General features: G+C 41.8%; 1 protein-coding gene across 1 annotated transcript; it reads right to left on the bottom strand.

Moving 5' to 3' along the window:
- Positions 1 to 7,930: 7,930 nt before the first annotated feature.
- On the bottom strand, positions 7,931 to 14,963 carry LOC119317442 (MADS-box transcription factor 6-like). Its single transcript, XM_037591902.1, has 8 exons — positions 14,782 to 14,963; positions 12,104 to 12,182; positions 10,899 to 10,960; positions 10,693 to 10,792; positions 9,066 to 9,107; positions 8,700 to 8,741; positions 8,405 to 8,577; positions 7,931 to 8,327 (listed from the first exon to the last, which is right to left on the bottom strand). Exons 1-8 carry the CDS (start codon positions 14,961 to 14,963, stop codon positions 8,225 to 8,227), a joined length of 783 nt encoding a protein of 260 aa, XP_037447799.1. The 3' UTR covers positions 7,931 to 8,224.
- Positions 14,964 to 19,746: the final 4,783 nt, after the last annotated feature.

Here is a 19,746-nt window from a genome sequence, read left to right as displayed (position 1 = left end):
TGTGACAAACACGTATCATCACGGAAGTGTATTTTTTTGTAGTGGAGGCATGGTTCGCAAGCATGAAGTGATTCATAATCAAGTGATTCCAAAAGTCCATCAGCATGGAGTTTCTTCATGCACTTTACACCAATATGATCTTAATGGCAGTGCCACATATAATTTGCACTATCATTATTAACTTTGCATCTTTTTGGCTTCAATATTATGAACATGTGTATCACTACGATCGAGATTCAATAAACCATTTATATTGAGTGTATGACCATAGAAGGTTTTATTCATGTAAATAGAACAACAATTATTCTGTGACTTAAATGAATAACTGTATTGCAATAAACATGATCCAATCATATTTATGCTCAACGCAAACACCAAATAACATTTATTTTAGGTTCAACACTAATCCCAAAGGTAAATGGAGTCTGCCATGGTGATCTTATCAACCTTAGAATCACTTCCAACTTACATCATCACCTCGCCCTTAACTAGTCTCTGTTTATTTTGCAACTCCCATTTCGAGTTACTACTCTTAGCAACTGAACCAATATCAAATACTGAGGGGTTGCTATAAACACTAGTAAAGTACACATCAATAACATGTATATCAAATATACCTTTGTTCACTTTGCCATCCTTTTTATCCGCCAAATATCTAGGGCAGTTCCACTTCCAGTGACCATTTCCTTTGAAGTAGAAGCACTCAGTTTCAGGCTTGGGTCTAGATTTGGGCTTCTTCATGGGAGTGACAACTTGCTTGCCATTCTTCTTGAAGTTCCCTTTCTTTCCCTTGCCCTTTTACTTGAAACTAGTGGTCTTGTTAACCATCAACATTTGATGCTTTTCTTGATTTCTACTTTCGTTGATTTCAGCATCACGAAGAGCTCGGGAATCGTTTTCGTCATCCCTTGCATAATATAGTTCATCACGAAGTCCCAGTAACTTGGTGATAGTGACTAGAGAACTCTGCCAATCACTTTCCCATCTGGAAGATTAACTCCCACTTGATTCAAGTGATTGTAGTACTCAGACATTCTGGCACATGCTCACAGGTTGAGCTATTCTCCTCCATCTTGTAGGCAAAGTACTTGTCAGAGGTCTCATACCTCTCGACTCGGGCATGAGTCTGAAATACCAATTTCAGATCTTGGAACATCTTATATGCTCTGCGGCGTTCAAAACATTTTTGAATTCCCGGTTCTAAGCCTTAAAGCATGGCACACTAAACTATCAAGTAGTCATCATACCGAGCTTGCCAAAAGTTCATAACGTCTGCATCTGCTCCTGCAATAGGTTTTTCACCTAGCGGTGCATCAAGGACATAATTCTTCTGTGCAGCAATGAGGATAATCCTCAAATCATGGAGCTAATCCGCATTATTGCTACTAACATCTTTCAACATAGTTTTCTCTAGGAACATATCATAAATAAAACGGGGAAGCTACATGCGAGCAATTGATCTACAACATAGATATGCAAATACTATCTGGACTAAGTTCATGATAAATTTAAGTTCAATTAATCATATTACTTAAGAACTCCCACTTAAATAGACATCCCTCTAATCATCTAAGTGATCACGTGATCCATATCAACTAAACCATGTCCGATCATCACGTGAGATGGAGTAGCTTTCAATGGTGAACATCACTATGTTGATCATATCTACTATAAGATTACGCTTGACCTTTCGGTCTTAGTGTTCCAAGGCTATATCTGCATATGCTAGGCTCGTCAAGTTTAACCCGAGTATTCTGCATGTGCAAAACTGGCTTGCACCCGTTGTATGTGAACGTAGAGCTTATCACACTCAATCATCACGTGGTGTCTCGGCACGATGAACTGTCGCAACGGTGCATACTCAGGGAGAACACTTATACCTTCAAATTTTAGTAAGGGATCATCTCATAATGCTACCGTCGTACTAAGCAAAATAGGATGCATAATAGATAAACATCACATGCAATCAAAATATGTGACATGATATGGCCATCATCATCTTGTGCCTTTGATCTCCATCGTCATTGGCATGACACCATGATCTCCATCATCTTGATCTTTATCAATGTGTCGTCACATGGTCGTCTCGCCAACTATTGCTTTTGCAACTATTGCTATCGCATAGCGATAAAGTAAAGCAATTATATGACGCTTGCATCTTATACAATAAAAGCGACAACCATATGGCTCCTGCCAGTTGCCGATAACTGTGTTACAAAACATGATCATCTCATACAACAATTTATATAATCATGTCTTGACCATGTCACATCACAACATGCCCTGCAAAAACAAGTTAGACGTCCTCTATTTTGTTGTTGCAAGTTTTACGTGGCTACTACGGGCTTAGCAAGAACCGTTCTTACCTACACATCAAAAACCACAACGCGGTATAGTGATTGCTTTTTGATCTTCAGAAAGAACCCTGTTCATTGAATCCGATTCAACTAAAGTTGGAGAAATAGACACCCACTAGCCACCTGTGTGTGAAGCACGTCGGTAGAACCAGTCTCGCGTCAGCGTCAGTGTACGCGTAATGTCGGTTTGAGCCGCTTCATCCAACAATACCACTGAATAAGGAATCAACTAGTGATGGCAAGCAATATGTATATACCCACGCCCACAACTCCTTTGTGTTATGCTCGTGCATATAACATCTACGCATAGACCTGGCTTAGATGCCACTATTGGGGAACACAGTAATTTCAAAAATTTCCTACGCACACGCAAGATCCATCTAGGTGATGCATAGCAACGAGAGGGGAGAGTGTTGTCCATGTACCCTCGTAGACCGAAAGCGGAAGCATTATGACAACGCGGTTGATGTAGTCATACGTCTTCACGATCTGATCGATTCTAGCACCGAAGGTACGACAACTCCGCGATCTGAACACGTTCAGCTCGGTGACGTCCCACGATCTCTAGATCCAGCTGAGGTCGAGGGAGAGTTTCGTCAGCACGATGGCGTGATGACGGTGATGATGAAGTTACCGACGCAGGTCTTCGCCTAAGCACTACGACAATATGACCGAGGTGGAAAACTATGGAGGGGGCACCGCATCGGCTAAGACAAATCTTGTGTGTCTATGGGATGCCCCCTCCCCCGTATATAAAGGAGGGGAGGAGGAGGAGGGCCGGCCTCAAGGGGTGCGCCTAAGGGGGGGATTCCTACTCTTAGTGGGAGTAGGTTTCCCCCTTTCCTATTCCAAGTAGGAGAAGAAGGAAGGAGAGGGAGAGGGAGAAGGAAAGAGGGGGGCGCCGCCCCCTCCTAGTCCAATTCGGACCAGCCCATGGGGGGCATGCTGCCTCCCCTTGTGGCCCTTCTCTCCTTTCCACTAAAGCCCAAATAAGGCCTAATACTTCCCCCGGTGAATTCCTGTAACTCCTCGGTTCTCCGAAAAATACCCGAATCACTCGGAACCTTTCCGAGGTCCGAATATAGCCTTCCAATATATCGATCTTTACCTCTCGACCATTTCGAGACTCCTCGTCATGTCCGTGATCTCACCCGGGACTCCGAACAACCTTAGGTACATCAAATCACATAACTCAAAATATAAATCGCCATCGAACGTTAAGCGTGCGGACCCTACGGGTTCAAGAACTATGTAGACATGACCGAGACACATCTCCGATCAATAACCAATAGCGGAACCTGGATGCTCATATTGGCTCCTACATATTCTACGCAGATCTTTATCAGTCAAATGGAACAACAATATACGTTGTTCCCTTTGGCATCGGTATGTTACTTGCCCGAGATTCGATCGTCGGTATCATCATACCTAGTTCAATCTCGTTACCAGCAAGTCTCTTTACTCGTTTCGTAATGCATCATCCCGCAAATAACTCATTAGTCACATTGCTTGCAAGGCTTATAGTGATGTGCATTACCGAGAGGGCCTTGAGATACCTCTTCGACACTCGGAATGACAAATCTAATCTCGATCTATGCCAACTCAACAAACACCATCGGAGACACCTGTAGAGCATCTTTATAATCACCCAGTTACGTTGTGACATTTGATAGCACACTAAGTGTTCCTCCGGTATTCGGGAGTTGCATAATCTCATAGTTATAGGAACATGTATATGTCATGAAGAAAGCAATAGCAATAAACTAAATGATCATAGTGCTAAGCTAATAGATGGGTCTTGTCCATCACATCATTCTCTAATGATGTGATCCCGTTCATCAAATGACAACACATGTCTATGGCTAGGAAACTTAACCATCGTTGATTAACGAGCTAGTCAAGTAGAGACGTACTAGGGACACTCTGTTTGTCCATGTATTCACACATGTATCAAGTTTCCGGTTAATACAATTCTAGCATGAATAATAAACATTTATCATGATATAAGGAAATATAAATAACAACTTTATTATTGCCTCTAGGGCATATTTCCTTCAGATGTCCCAGGTACACATTCTTCTTACATTTATCCAAATATATACTTTCAGTCTCATCTAAATAGTGCGTGCATGCATTGTATCCCTTGTTTGTCTGTCCTGAAAGGTTACTAAGAGCAGGCCAATCATTGATGGTTACAAACATCAACACTCGTAGGTCAAATTCCTGTTGTTTGTGATTATCCCACACATGTACACCTTTTATATCCCACAACTATAGAAGTTCTTCAACTAATAGCCTTAGATACACATCAATGTCTTTGCCAGGTTGCTTAGGGCCTTGGATGAGCACTGACATCGTAATGAACTTCTGCTTCATGCACAACTAAGGAGAAAGGTTATAGATACATAGAGTCACATGCCAGGTGCTATGACTGCTGCTCTGCTCCCCAAAAGGATTCATGCCATTCATACTTATACCAAACCATAAGTTCCTTGCGTCATCTGCAAACTCCGGACACTTTCTCTCGATTTATCTCCACTGCGATCCATTAGCGAGTACTCTCAACATCCCGTCCTTCTTTCAGTCTTCTTTGTCCTATCGCAACAACTTGGCATGATCTTTGTTTTGGAATAAACGTTTCAACCGTGATATTGTAGGATCATACCACATCACCTTGGCAAGAACCCTCTTCCTGGGGTGCTCGCCCTCAACATCACCAGAGTCATCGCGGCTGATCTTATAGCGCAATGCACTGCATATCGGGCATGCATTCAAATTCTCGTACATCCATTGCAATGCCATTAATACAACACATAAAACCATTCCGCTTGTTTGCCTCAGCCACATGCAGAAAACTATGCACACCATTAATGAACTCGAGAGAGCGTCGGTCATTGTACATCCATTGCCGACTCATCATCATTACACAACATAGAAGTGACCAAATTAATACAAGTTCATACATACTTCCCATAAAACCAACATACAACTATCTAGCTAAACATTTAAATGCAACAACAAACACGATCAAAATCGCAACTAAGATAATAAATGATCCAACAACATAATGATACCAAGCCTCTTTATTAATGGCATATTTTCTAATCTTTCTAATCTTCAAGCACATTGCATCCTTCTTAATCTTGTGATCATCGACGACATCGGCAACATACAACTCCACTTTCGTCTTATCTTCTTCAATTCTTTTCAATATTTATTTCAAATAATCATTTTTTTCAACTAAATTTAATTTCTCGACAAGAGGGTCGGTTGCAATTTCCCGTTCACATACCTCCTAGATAAAAATATCTATGTCAACTTGATAGGCATTATTGTCATAAACATGAAATGAAAAAAATAGTTATAAAAGATAATATATCACATCCGATCATAAATCGGAAGAGGGTCGACGGGGACGGATACCAAAACCATGGCACTATATATAACAAACAATCGTACAAGTAAGAAAACTATACAAGTAATTATCTAAATCATACAAATAAGATTTTTTTTTACAAAAAGAATAAGAACAAGAGACTCACCAAGGTGGTGCCGGCAACAAGATGACGCAAGCGATCGATGAAAGTGAGGACGGGGACGGGAAGACACTAAGTAAACCACACCTACACGTATGCAAACTAAAAAGTTAATTTGAGCTCAAATTGCATATAAATCAAATAAACTCCCACATAATTACTCTCAAACTAAAACCCACAAATCACTATACTTATAGAGCATGAAACGAGCTAAACTAGCAATGAGAGATGAAAGGATGAAGTTGCTAACCTTTTAGAACCTGATAGATGGGGTGCCTCCAATCTTGACAAATTTTGGCAAAAAGGAAGGACGAGCTCGAGCTAGGGGAAGGAAACAGAGAGGAGAGAAAGGAGAAGCTTGGACTCTAGACAAAGCAACTTTATATAGGAATATCTTTAGTCCCGGTTGGTGATACAATCGGGACTAAAGTGGCTCGCAGGGGCCTCAGCCTGCCGCAACCCCTTTAGTCCCGGTTGGTATCACCAACCGGTACTAGAGGTCCCATTTGAACCAGGAGTAATCCTGGCCGTGCCCGCGTCCGCTCCTGGCCGTTGGAACCGGGACTAATGCTCAGATTAGTCCTGGACCCAAACCCGGCCAGGACTAATGCTCCGGATCAAAGGTAGGTTTTCTACTAGCGAAAGTACTGATCATCTTTTTTTTAATGTGCTCTAGCCAAACTAGTCTTGCAAGTGGTGATTTGTGCTTTTGGTATTCCAAAATCCATAGGTAAGCTCAAGGATTTGGTGGGTGGGTTGATCGAGAATTTTCCCAGAGATCAGAGAGAACTTGTTCGGTGTAGAGGGGTCACCATTTGCTAGACCATTTGGAAGACTAGGAATAGTGCATGCTTTGATTGGAACTTTCCCGATGGCCATGCTTATGTGGTGTATCACCTGTGCTACTATCTAAATGCTTGCAGTGTCTTGCAAAGATAAGATAGAGGCAGAACTTAGCAAGGGGTGGCTTTGATCAAGAGGGTGATTGAAGAAATTTATGCCAGAAGCCATGGTTGTAACGCTTATGTTGACCCTACGTGATCAGGTCTTTCTTCTCCCTCATTTTGGTGCCAGGTTTGTTGGGCCTTTCGCCTTTATTGTGACTAAGAAACTAGTCTGTCGTTAGCTTCCTGTGGTTCTGTTCGTTCTTTTATCTTTGTTTCTGTTGTAAAACTTTGTGGCAATTTCTTTAATGTAAATCGACGAGGAGGCTCATTGTTTCAAAAATAAAAATCTAATCAACGAAGGTGCAATTGAAAGCAAACTATTCCACTTCTTGGAACCTACGTGCAACCTCTGATTAATCACCCCTGCTTGCTCAACTAGGCACTATCAGCACCAATGTGGAAACACAAAAAATCTGACGTCAGATTTTTAGGCATGACAAATTTGACGTTTTTCATGGCAATTTATATTGGCACAATGATGGCAAATTTAGTTTGCAAGCATGGCAATTTTTCGACAAAAAGTGAACTGAGGTGGATATGCCATGCTAGCCAACTAAACTTGCCATCCTCGGAGAACATAATTTGGAATGAAAAATGTTTGATTTGCCATGATAAAAAATCCGACATCAGATTTGTAGTAGAGTTTTTTATGGATATGATCAAGATGGCCATACATGTTTGCAAGTTGATGACTCTGAATAATTAAAAAAAAAGTCATTGGACACCCGCGCGCACACACACCAATCAACGGATAAGTGATGAGTACACACGACATTCTACCTTACACTTAATTGTGGCAAGTTATGATTCCAATTGTGCAACAGTACAATAATTCGCACATATTCTCGAAAGAATAGTAATCAGCCTTTGGTATGTCCTTGTCATCGCATTGAAGAGCTCAACGGCACATTCTGGATGTGATTCAAAAAGAAGATTGGCGTGTTGTTCCTTGGCAAGAAAGTTGCACACGTATAGCAATTGTTTATCAACTTCTTTTTGGGTGGGGGTGGGGGTCACTACTTATTGAGTCCCATGCGCAAGTACTGCTAGTCCACTTAGTTCAAACAAATGATGAAACACGCATGAGCAATAATTGTCCACAAATTATAGTTTTACTGGTAGATAACTTGGCATGCATGCATGGACAGCTTGGAACTTGCAAGTGTTTTACAAGACCCATGTAGTAGTTCAAATACTCAAAATATAGAAGTGGTTCTTGGTTCTTACTTCTTACACACACAAACAACGAGTAAAAATAAAGAAAGAGGCACGCGCCACGCAGGGTACTTCTCGTGTAGAGCATGCGGGAGCAGCACACGCATTTTATTTGGTTTCTTGGCTGATGGGCAGACAAGCTAACCAGCTGCGCTAGCAGCTCGGTAGCTCAGAGAACCCACCCCAGCATGAAGTTGTTCTCCCCTCCGGGGGCGCTGCTCCGTGGAATATTATTGGCTGCCTGATCAGGAGCCGCGAACTGATGAGGGTACCTGCGGCATAGATAATCAGTTCAGTTGCATGCATGGGAGATGGAACAGGTGGATGCAAGGTGCTCGATCGTAGGTACCCAATTTGCAGAGTGGGTTCACAGTCCATAGCAGCGGAATGATTAGGGTGCTGCTGCTGCTGCTGCTGCTGCATGTGATATGCGGCGGCGCCTTCATCCACGACGGTGCCGGCAGCCCAGGTGATCTGCTGCATGGCCCTGTAGTTGTTGCTGTTGCTGCCTTCAGCGTCGAGCTGCAGACTCGGCAACAAGTAGCAAAGCCAACAGTTAAAAAGGAATACAGATGCGAATGCAGTTAGTGTTCTGTGTGTGCAGTTCAAATAGGAATAATAACATGTGTGAACTATTTATTAACCTTGTGCTTGAGTTGCCTGTTGATGTCTCCCAGCTGACGCTCCTGCATGTAGCAAGTACATCCGGTGAATTGTATGTTGGTAAAGTTCCTCTGTATGTTACAAAAATCCACTGATTCTCGGGTGCAATAAAGATATCTACAAGAGGGTGAACGAGCAAGCTGCTGGCTCATACATAGATATGCGGTCAAAGGCTCTGCCAAAATGTCTTTTTTTGCAATACGTCCCTAGATAGCTAGCTACATTGACAAAGCTACGGCAATGCAAGTCATCCTAGTAGAAGAGCGAAGCAGTAGATAACTAGCAGTAGCGCACACACACACAAACATGTACAAGTAAGGGCTCGCCCATGCTGCTATGTTGCATACCTTCCTCCGAAGTTCCTCCACCTGCTCCATCATAAGTTGTGTCTGCGAACCGATAACTTGGTAAGTATTGAATTGGTAGTTGAATGAACAAAGCAAAGAATAACCATTTATTTCCCATACTTCATTTTGACGGGAATAACAATTTTCCATCGGCCAGTAAGCTAATTAAAGCAATAAAGATGTCTTCAGTTTCTGAAGTTATGCATATATATCTACTTGTAATATTCCTTATCTTTTAAATCCATTTGGACAGATCATAGAACAATACAGCTGTGAAATTTAAATGGATTTTGACATACATATATGTGCGCATGAACATCATGTGCTTAGAATGATGTATTCCCAAGCACCACGGTACATGAAAACTTCATGCATAAACTATTGGAAATTCGGTTAGGGAAATATGCAAAAATAATGTAGCCAATCTTGCATGGTGTGCATTTGCACCAAAGGGCACCAGTTCCTTTTTATACCGTTCATGTATAATGATATCCATTATTTGTTTTGGAACATTTTTTAATTCGGCATGACTATTTCTCAGGCGACTAACATGTAGTCATTTCTAGGTCGACAATCTTGATTGGTCATTTCTAAGTCGACAATCTTGAATGTTGGTTCCTTATGTAGCAATTAATTAAGTGGTTGTAATTTATAGAAATAATGTGCAACTTATAATAGAGAAGTTCAAAAGGCAGTTGCACATTTCTAAGACCTAAAATCACACAATCTTTTTTGTCCATTGCAGACCCGTCGACTCAATGATGTGCAACCTAGCTTCTTTTTTTTTTTTGCGAGAGATGTGCAACATAGCTGACTTAGAAATAACCATTTCTTAGGTGGCTACAAATTGAAGTATTTTTCAAAAAATGTATGTAAAGCCAGATTGCATGGCATGAATTAGTACTCTAAAACGCTACTCATACAAGTGATTAGTAATCATGAAATATATGGCAAATATGCATGTTACCTCTTTCAGTTGAAAAGGTCCATATCATCCCTTGAGGTATGAACTAGACTAGGTAACTCCCTTCGCCTTATTAATGTTTGTAAACCGAGCACCGCTAGAAGTTTTGCAGGATGGTTTCGCCACCATATATCTAACATGTTGTATTTGCTCTAAGATAGACTATTTTAAGCTTTGGCTGTTCTGTTCTGTACAGCCTCAAAACTTCAGGGGCGATGTAAACGTTTTCTATTTCTAAAAGAAAACAGCAGGAAAGGAGATCTGCTACTAATTTATTACATTGTTTAGAGCCACTGAACCGTACCATCAGAAAAACCGAAAGTGGATTTGAATCGTCAGGTACAGTGTAGATTACTAGAACTGTTTTTTCCGACAAAACGTATATCTTTTACATCCCAATGAATAGATGAAAACGAGAGCAAGTCTAAGAGGGTAATGTAGTTCTCTAGAAAAATTATAACAAACATTTATCAGTTATATTATGTTTTAACTTTCATTAACATATATGGTAGTCATTCTGTACCCATATTCCATATTTCCTGTATGGTACGCCTCAATTGTGATCCCAGTGCCATTAATAGATCCAAGAATGACTTCATTAATTGGCAAGCCAGTTGGTGCATATAACACATGAATAAATATGTGAGTTGAATATATTTGAACCTTTCGCTGTCTGGCCAGTGACAGAGAACATTCTAGCTGTTTCTCCAGCTGCTGCAGTTCTTTCACGCTGAGCGGTCCTAGGTCCTCCCCAAGCAAGTGTCTGCTCAAAATAAGCGCACAAAGAGTATGTAATCCAAATATCTTAGTCACTTAATTTGAATCTACGCTCTGTGAATGAGATGTGAAGCTAGAGCCTAGAAGTGGACCTCTGAGTTCGCTGCAAAGCTTCGAATTTTGCCTTTAGCTTTGACATTTCCTGGTACCAGCTCTACAGAGCAGAAATATACAGCCAAATTAGTTAGATAACCAGAATATTTAACAGGTTTTAGCTACATGAAATAATGCATCACAAGATAATGTTTGTCTAGCCTCTTAAGTTTGTTTAACATGTACTATACACAAATAAATCTATGTGTCCTACTGGACTAACGTGGCATTGATACTACATAATATATGAGAGGCAAATAATGAATCCAAGAGCTTTTAGTGAGAAAAAATGTCTGTGCACTTATTACAAAAGTCGCCTACGTACTAATGAAATTAATCCTGGAGGTTAACAACATGCATGATTGATGAGCATAACAATCCAATGGTATTAAGGTTCAAATACGCGAGCCTTAGTTTTCAAGACATGCCATGGGGGAAAAATGATAGAACAGAAGGACATAGTAACAAAGATATGGTAAGGCTATTCATTCTCAAAAGTTTCAATTCTTATATATTCTTTAGAGGTGAAAATTAGTTTACCAGAACTTCATTTAAGAACATTTTTTAAATACGTACTGAACCACTGACATTTGTTCCTTGGTATATATATAACATATATACATATGTTGGTGTTATGTTGGGTTTGGGTTCTGAAATTAATTGAGTAGATAGATGGTGGACTGCATAGTGAAAATTTTAAAATATGACTAATGTTTCCAGTACATGGATTAAACTCAACAATTAAACAACTTCAGGTTTACAAGAAACTTATTATACATCATTTGTTCAAGATAAGGGACCACCATAACTCGACATTTATGTCACCACATAAATAAGACAGTATGTTATTGTTTCTCACTTCGTTAAGTGCTAGCATGAATGCATGAAAGGATGGAATTTTTTGGCACGTGTCATATATGTTATGTGTAGAAAATAGTTACAAGCCATGACCAAATAAGTAATGTCCAATGCCTCAGCCAGCTGGTGGTCTAAAAGAAAATTCTCCTTATATTATCGAGTGACCTAAACTAAGGAATATTATTATTTCTTTTTGATTTAAAATAGCAACTATCTAAGATGGTTATGAACTTCGATATCTGATATATATGACCTAGTATTACTGTATTTAAATAAAATTTTGAAAAGAGTCAGGATATAAGAAAATCATATGGTGGTACAATGACCAATTGATAGATATATATACCTGAGTTTCAGATAGTGCGCCATTGGAATCTTGAGCATTATAGCAGCAGTGTTGGTATCTTTCCAATGTTTTTGTTGTGCTGCGCAAGAAATTTAATTTACAAATAAATTTCTAGCTCTCTGGAATTTCAAACGTTGATACTTTGATAAATCTCACAAAAAGATATGCTTGGGAAATAAAACATATCGGTAGAGTATAGAGCATCTTGATTCCAATAGGTAATTAGCTAATATTAACTACAGTAGTGTTTCGGCATAAGAAGTTTTTTTTTGTTAACTAGATATGGCTCAAGAACAATGCATGTGTACTCAGTTTTCATATGTTTTGCAAGTAGACATGTATATATTTTATTAACAAAATAGTAGTATATGTGTTATTTAGTGAGTTTGCTCGCATATGGCACTTCCCCACATGTGGCACAAAATTCCTCTATGATGCGCCGATACTCCAAGATTAGAAGATTTATTCACGATCTTCGGTCATATGATAGAAAATTCATTTTTACTATGGAAAATCAAATAAATCTTAAATCTGTGTCACATGAGAAAAATAAATGTTTTCTTAAAACAATACAGTTACCAACATGGATTTCGTAAATGCTTAGTACTTCTCTTATTACAAAAAAAATATTTATTGTAGATTGGCTGCACACATTAAGGTACCATCGATTTTGTAAGAAAGGGGGAACATATCAGTTAACACAGAGCTCTAGAAATGAAGCCACCCTAATTTTTTTTAGGGAAAAGGTACCCTCAATTTGATGGTCTAAGCACATGATAATGAACTATAACACATTAACAAAATGAAGAAAGAAGTGGAGTGAAAGATCTACCGGGATAGATACTCAATGACATCCTAAATATCAGTTAACACACGTGCATGCCAGATCTACTGGGACTTTGGCCTTTAGGCCTATCTCTTAGATGAGTGCCATGAGTAAAGCTCAAATGCTTGGTGAAAGTAGCTTCATCTTATGATGCAATAGACAGATATCTGCTCACTTTCTTGAGAGCACACATGTTTGTAATATTTCAAACAATCTTGAGGAATACTAGTATACATACTTTCCCAAAGAACCGTTCTGCACTAAGACATACCAGCCATACCAAAAAAAAAAAGAACAGAAAGTGTGATGTAACAAAAGGAAAGATCCAAAGGTGAATGCTCCTAACCAAGAACCACCGGAACAAAGAAGCAAAGAACAAATCAAAATACTAGTTACACTTGACCGTAGTCCTACATCTAGTTTGGACGATTACCACCATCTAAGAAAACTTAGTGTGGATTAATTAGTTGGCACTAGATAAAAATAAGATGCTCAGTATACGATTTGCTACCACGCTTACACAATACAAATACGCAAATGAAAATATTAGTGCCAAACATCAATCCTGCCCCAACGGAGATATAACATGGGAAAATAAACTGCTTTTTCGTAATAAATGAACTGCTTCGGTACATATAGAACAGGCAAACAGAAACTAGATCTGCCACATTAGTAGAAGAAAATTGCAATACAAAAATAACATGGGAGAGCCAGCAATTTCCAGGAGCAGTAAACTCCAAAGACCGATTAATAATTGTACTACGGTAGCACTCATCAGCATAAAATGAGGAAAGGAACAAGAAGGAAAGCAAAATGCACTGTCTTCCGACATCTTTTGACCACACTACCATAAGAGGAAACTGATGCGTGCTTGAGAATAAGATCAATTATGGGAAGGAAAGATGGTGAAGTTACTTTTGCTTGAACTTCACACGGCCAGATTGTGGATACATGAAGAGAACCTTAGAGAAAATGAACCAAGACAAGATAAGGAGACAACGAAAGGAGATTGAACAAGAAAAAGGGGAAAAGGGGGGAAGGATCTCGATTTCAGCACTGAAAATGTTGATTTAAAGATTCTCCCGATAGGCAAAATCTAAATCTCTCTTTAGACAAAAAATCATACTACAAGAATCTCAAAAAAGACATAAAATCAAATCAAAACAAAACAAAAATTTCCTTAGTGAGGAACATGGCATGAAATCGGATGGAAAGATGATGTGCAGAAGAGTGAAGAACAAGCAACCAACTCATGACACATGTATACTCAGATCGGGCCAGATCAGCTGGCGCTGCCTCAAGCCCAGGGCAAAACAAGTACCAAATCGAACGTTTACACTGCAGTATTTTAATAGCCCGGATCAAAATGGAAAGAGCATACCTCCCCTTTCCCCTCGCAGCCCCCCGACTTCTCTATTGCTCCACACAAAAACAATCCCAGCTCTCTACTAGCTGAGCAATTAACTAAAGTGTTCTCTGACACACACCAGCACGGAGGATGGCCGCTCCGGAGAAGCTGGAAGAAAGAGGTAAAGGGTGTAGGGTTCGTAGATCTGCGGAAAAGATGCCTCATGCTAGTTACGGATCCACCCCTCCGGGTTATAAGAACATCGCCATGCCCCTATAGTAGCATACGTAGCAGGAATAAAATAGCTTTGCGTAGCCAAAGCGCAGGAACTACTACTACAAAGCGTAGCTCGGCTACGTGCTACAAAAACCACGAAACAGCGGCAAAAGAAAGCATCAGAAAAGAAGCAATTGTGCAAGGTGAAACAGCAGATCTGCATGCTGCAAGGCGAATCAGCCGGTGATGCAAGGGAGGGGAGCGCGTTGATTTTATGTATGTGTATACCCGGCGCTGCCGAACTCGTAGAGCTTGCCGCGGCTGGAGAAGATGATAAGCGCCACCTCGGCGTCGCAGAGCACGGAGAGCTCGTAGGCCTTCTTGAGCAGGCCGTTGCGGCGCTTGGAGAAGGTGACCTGCCGGTTGATCTTGTTCTCGATGCGCTTCAGCTCGACCCTTCCCCTCCCCATGATCTCCTCCTCCTCCTCCTCCTTCCAAGCAAGCAAGAAAATCAAGCAAAGCTCTACCGATCAGCAAGCCAGCTCTGCGCTCTTCCTCCTGCGGCGGTTCTGACGCGCAACCTACTAGCGCATAGGGCTTGGGATGGGGAGCGATGGTGCCCCAGCGAGCATATAATGAGAGCCGGGAGGGGGGCGCGGGATATTAGTGGAGGCAAGGGGAAAAAGGGGAGCAATGGTGGGTACTGTTACTGTAGCTCGGTGCTGGTTTCTTGCGTCGATCTCGCTTGACACATCCCTGTCGCGCGCCCTCTCTCTCTCGACTTTAAAGGAGGGTAACTTTGGGGCGGGGCGGGGCAGTTACCACGGGTTTACCCTAACTAGAAGCACGGGCCGGAATGAGGGCGATCCAATGCTGCGTCCCCAACGCCACAAATACACACGTCGCTCTGCAGGGGCGATGGGTGCATGTGCGCATACACCAGGGAGGGGGAGCGGAGCCGCGCTATCCTACGCCGCCCCTCCTAGACTTAACCCGAACCATGTATGTCGCCACCTACTGGTCCATTTGGACCACCTCCTCGGCCGGTGGAGGATGCCCCATAAATAAAGAGGCAGGAGCTTCCCGGCTTAAGCCATGGGGAGATGATCTGTTTCATCTAGTATAAACCCTATAAGCGGTTCGGTGCTAGCTAGCTAGAAGTACTTGTGCCTCGCGTACTCCTCCCAAAACCAAGTTCTCTAATGCTACCTAGTTCCTGGTTGCCTGCAAGAAGTTTTGTTAACCTGAGATAATTGACCCTTATGTTGCACAATCCTAAGCTCAAAAGGTATACGTACTTTTAGCACAACACAAAGTTGTGCATGTGCTCTTAGATACTGCTAGTACTTTCCAATTTAGATATCTTCTACTGCTGTCCTTTGGCTGTCTATCAAGGTCTCAATTGATTTATCTGATTCCGTCTTACAAATGGTGAATGTTGATCCAACTATGAATACGTATGACTGAGATTTCAGGAATCCGAATCGAACAAGACATAGACAATCTCACTTCTCACAATTATCATTTGAAACATTGGTGAAGTATGCGCACACGTTCATGATTGTGACTGGTAATGTAATATATATTAGTTCAAATTGATATATAGTTATGTACATCAATGTATATTAGCACACGATACGTCGCAAGAATCCTACCTGATAAGAAACATGGTGTGAAAATAAACACCTATATTATCAGCAAATGGTTTTATTCACAACCACATGTGATCGTTTTAGGTGGTCCTATCCATATTGAAGTAACCGACATTATGAGATGCTTATCCATTTATGCCGGTTCCTTCATATATATGACAAAGTCTAACATTGAAATCCATATATGTATGACAAAGTTCACAAACATCATAATATATGCATATCATGAACCACGGATTAAATTTTGCTAGGAGAAAAAAATAAAGTATAATTTTCTTGGCTACGTTGTTACCTTTTGGAATAATGAGATGCAGCAAAGCAAATGTCTCATGCTTGATACTCCCTGCATCTCCTTTAAACGAGGGCCTCATGGCATCTCCAAGAAACAGCCCGTCACGACATCTCCAAGAGGTGGGTCTCTATCTCTATGATCAACCGCTACTCGCCTTTGACGACAATTTGGCACCGACTTATGCATAAAACCCTGATTAAAATACAAAAAACCACGGGAATGGCCCAATATCCCCTATATATGAGCTCCATTTTTTGGTATTGTTTCTATCCATATTAGCCATGGGGGTAAGGGGCATCTCCCCATTTTCGTTCCCCTTGGACGAGAAGAGAGGGCAAGAGCAATAGAACAGGAGGCACATGCTAGGGTATTTTATCTATTACAGGTAATACAACTAAGTGAAAACATTTTCAAGATAGTGAGACAACCCCAAAGTCATGTCTTGATGTAGTGTTCGAGATATTCACCACTACCACACAAGCTCGCTGAAGTTGGCACATGAATCAGTTCGACTTATTCATTCTCAACTCCAATCGGAAAGACATGGTTCAGCTCTGCTCTGACTCGAAGTTGAATCTCTAAGGAAGATCATGGAGAACTCGAATGCACACATTAAAGCTAGCTAGCTAGAGCTAGAGGATATAAGCGTCAAACAAGGGGAATCTCATCATCTTGCTTCGCTGTTTGTGCAGCAGCTTTGCGGCAAGGTTTATGAATCTCATCATCATGTAATATGTGTAATTTCCAATTATGAAGTGCATCTTTATTGTTAATTACTATATCTTGCTTTCTGTGGCCCGCAATTCACAAAACGTACCATTGGTTGTTAACGTGCTGAAATAGCCATGGGCTAAAAATAGACTGAAAGCCCATGAGGCCACGAATGGGCTAAAAGATGTTGTGGGCCGCAGATGAGCCTAAAGCACTACGGGCCATAATTGGACCCAAACACATGATGGGTCGTTAAGGGGGCGAAAGACATCACGACCGAAAATAGTCTGAAAGACATGACATGGCGTTATGGGCCTAAAGACAACACATGTCTTTTAATGGGCGCAAAGAGATGACGGGTCGTTAACGGGTCGAAAGACATCATGTACCAGAAATGTCCCAAGGCCTAAGTTGGCCGAGAACCACCAGGGGCCATTAACGAGCCAAAACATAGCACATACCAAAAAAATTCCCTAGAGACACCACGAGCTAGTAATGGTACAAAAGACACCGACGGTTCTAAATTGTCCCAGAGGTACCACGAGACTTTAATGGACCGAAAGACACCATGGGTCACATATGGGCTATAAGAACCAATGGGGTGTAATCATGCAACTGACCCACATGCCTTTGAGTGGGCCTTCCATATGCAAGATCCTCTTAGTTTTTGATTATTTACCATGGGGGTTTAAACATGCCTTTGAGTGGATGTCCTTTTTAACTTAGGGAAAATTGATCGGTGTCATTGGCGAAAGTTGGATATTTATCCTACCTGGCATACGAGTAAAAATACAACGCATGATGAGATTTCTCTCAACTTCACTCAGGGATAGGTTCCTAGTTAAGCATCAATATAGACCTAAGTATCGAATAACTTGGACCCCCCCCCCCCTTAATTGTACGGTTGCCCTATGACTCAATGAATACAATCAAACTATGGAAAATAACTACATCTTCATGTTGTCTTCATTTTTCTTCATTGTAGTCTATTGTTCCTCGAACAACACATCAAACCAGTTGCGTCAACACAACAATTTTTAGGGGTCATCTCCAACATGCAATCTTCTCGAAAGCATAATCCTCAAAATAAGCTCAGCCATGTTCTCTGCGGCGCAGATTATCTTCGCAGAAGTTTTAGCAAACTTCTCAATAACTCCTCGGACCATTTTACTTTGTGTGCACTAGCAAACACATTACTCCCTCAATTTTTTTGTCCAGCAATCTCCAAAACACTCAAGAGTCACTAAATTGCACCAATAGTGCCTTTAATATGTTGATTGGAAATATATTGATGAGCGTTGCCGGCAAAGCTTCCTTTGCCGAGAACCAGAACACAGGGACTCGGTAAAGTCTTTGCCGAGTGCTAAAACGCGAATTTGGGAAAGAAAAGAGACTTGACGGGCTGGACGGAGACGGCGGGTGCCACGTGGCCGAAACTTTGCCGAGTACTTGCAATAGGCACTCGGCAAACATGAAAGCCCATGGCGAGACATGTCAGACTCAATTATTTGCCGAGTTTGTCATTTGTCGAGTGGCCCACTCGGCGATACGGTGCCCAGGCAGGCCCCAACGGCCCCCTTTTTGCTGAGATCCGTGACTTTACACTCGGCAAACACTACTAGAATCAGGATCTTTCCCGTCAGCTAGTTCTTTGCCGTCTACTACCTGACGGCAAAGAATGTCTTTGCCGTCAGCTTACAGAAAACTGACACCGCTAACAGCTTACAAAAAAACTGACGACAAAGAACTGCCTGATGGCAAAGATCATATTTGCTGTCAGCTGGTTCTTTGCTCCCTCTGTGCCGTCTACTAGCAGAGGGCAAAGCTTCTTTGCCGTCTGCTAGCAGACGGAAAAGAAAGTCACCAAGCTAACGGTCGTTCCCCCCGGCCTACCCCACTAGCTAGGCTCTTTGCCGTCTGCTAGCAGACGGCAAATTTTTTTTGACCTAGCTAAAACAATTAGCGCCCCGCCCTGGCCCTCTCTCTCTCCCGTGACCTCACTCGTGCCGCCCCCGTAGCCCGAGCCGCTGCCTTACCGCGCCAACCCCGGAGCCCGAGGTGCCGCCGGCCCACTCCGCCCCTCGGAGATCGCCCCGTCGCCGGCCCGCCTGCCCGCCCCGCCCAGCGGACCCAGGCCACGGCGACCGCCCTGCCCCGCCCCATCGCCGGAGCCGCGCCGCGCTATCCCACCCCGCCACCGGAGCCACACCACGCCCCGCCGCCAGAGCCGCGGCCTTCCTCAGCCCGCGCCCCCTCCCCATGGCCTGCCTCCACGGGCCGACCTCGCCGGAGGTGAGTTCTCGTGTCTTATTTCTGGTTTTTAGATTTAGTTTGGTTTAGTTTAGTTTAATTTAGTTTATTTTAGGTTTAGTTCATTTCTTCTATTTTTTAAGAATAAACAAGAAAGATGAAAAAATATAAGAAGAAGAAGAAGAAGAGGAGGAAGAAGGAGATGAAAAAAAGAACAAGAAGAAGAAGAAGAAGAAGAAAGAAGAAGATGAAAAAAGAAGTAGAAGAAGAAGATGAAAAAAAGAAGTAGGAAAGGTAGAAAAAGAGGGTCGCCGAGGTCGAGGGTAGCCGAGGGGTGGAGGGTCGCCG

This window comes from Triticum dicoccoides, chromosome 6A (genome assembly GCF_002162155.2).
Source record: "Triticum dicoccoides isolate Atlit2015 ecotype Zavitan chromosome 6A, WEW_v2.0, whole genome shotgun sequence".
NCBI lineage: Eukaryota > Viridiplantae > Streptophyta > Magnoliopsida > Poales > Poaceae > Triticum > Triticum dicoccoides.
The sequence above is the reverse complement of the archived record's forward strand: the minus strand, read 5'-3'. Positions and strand labels throughout refer to the sequence as shown.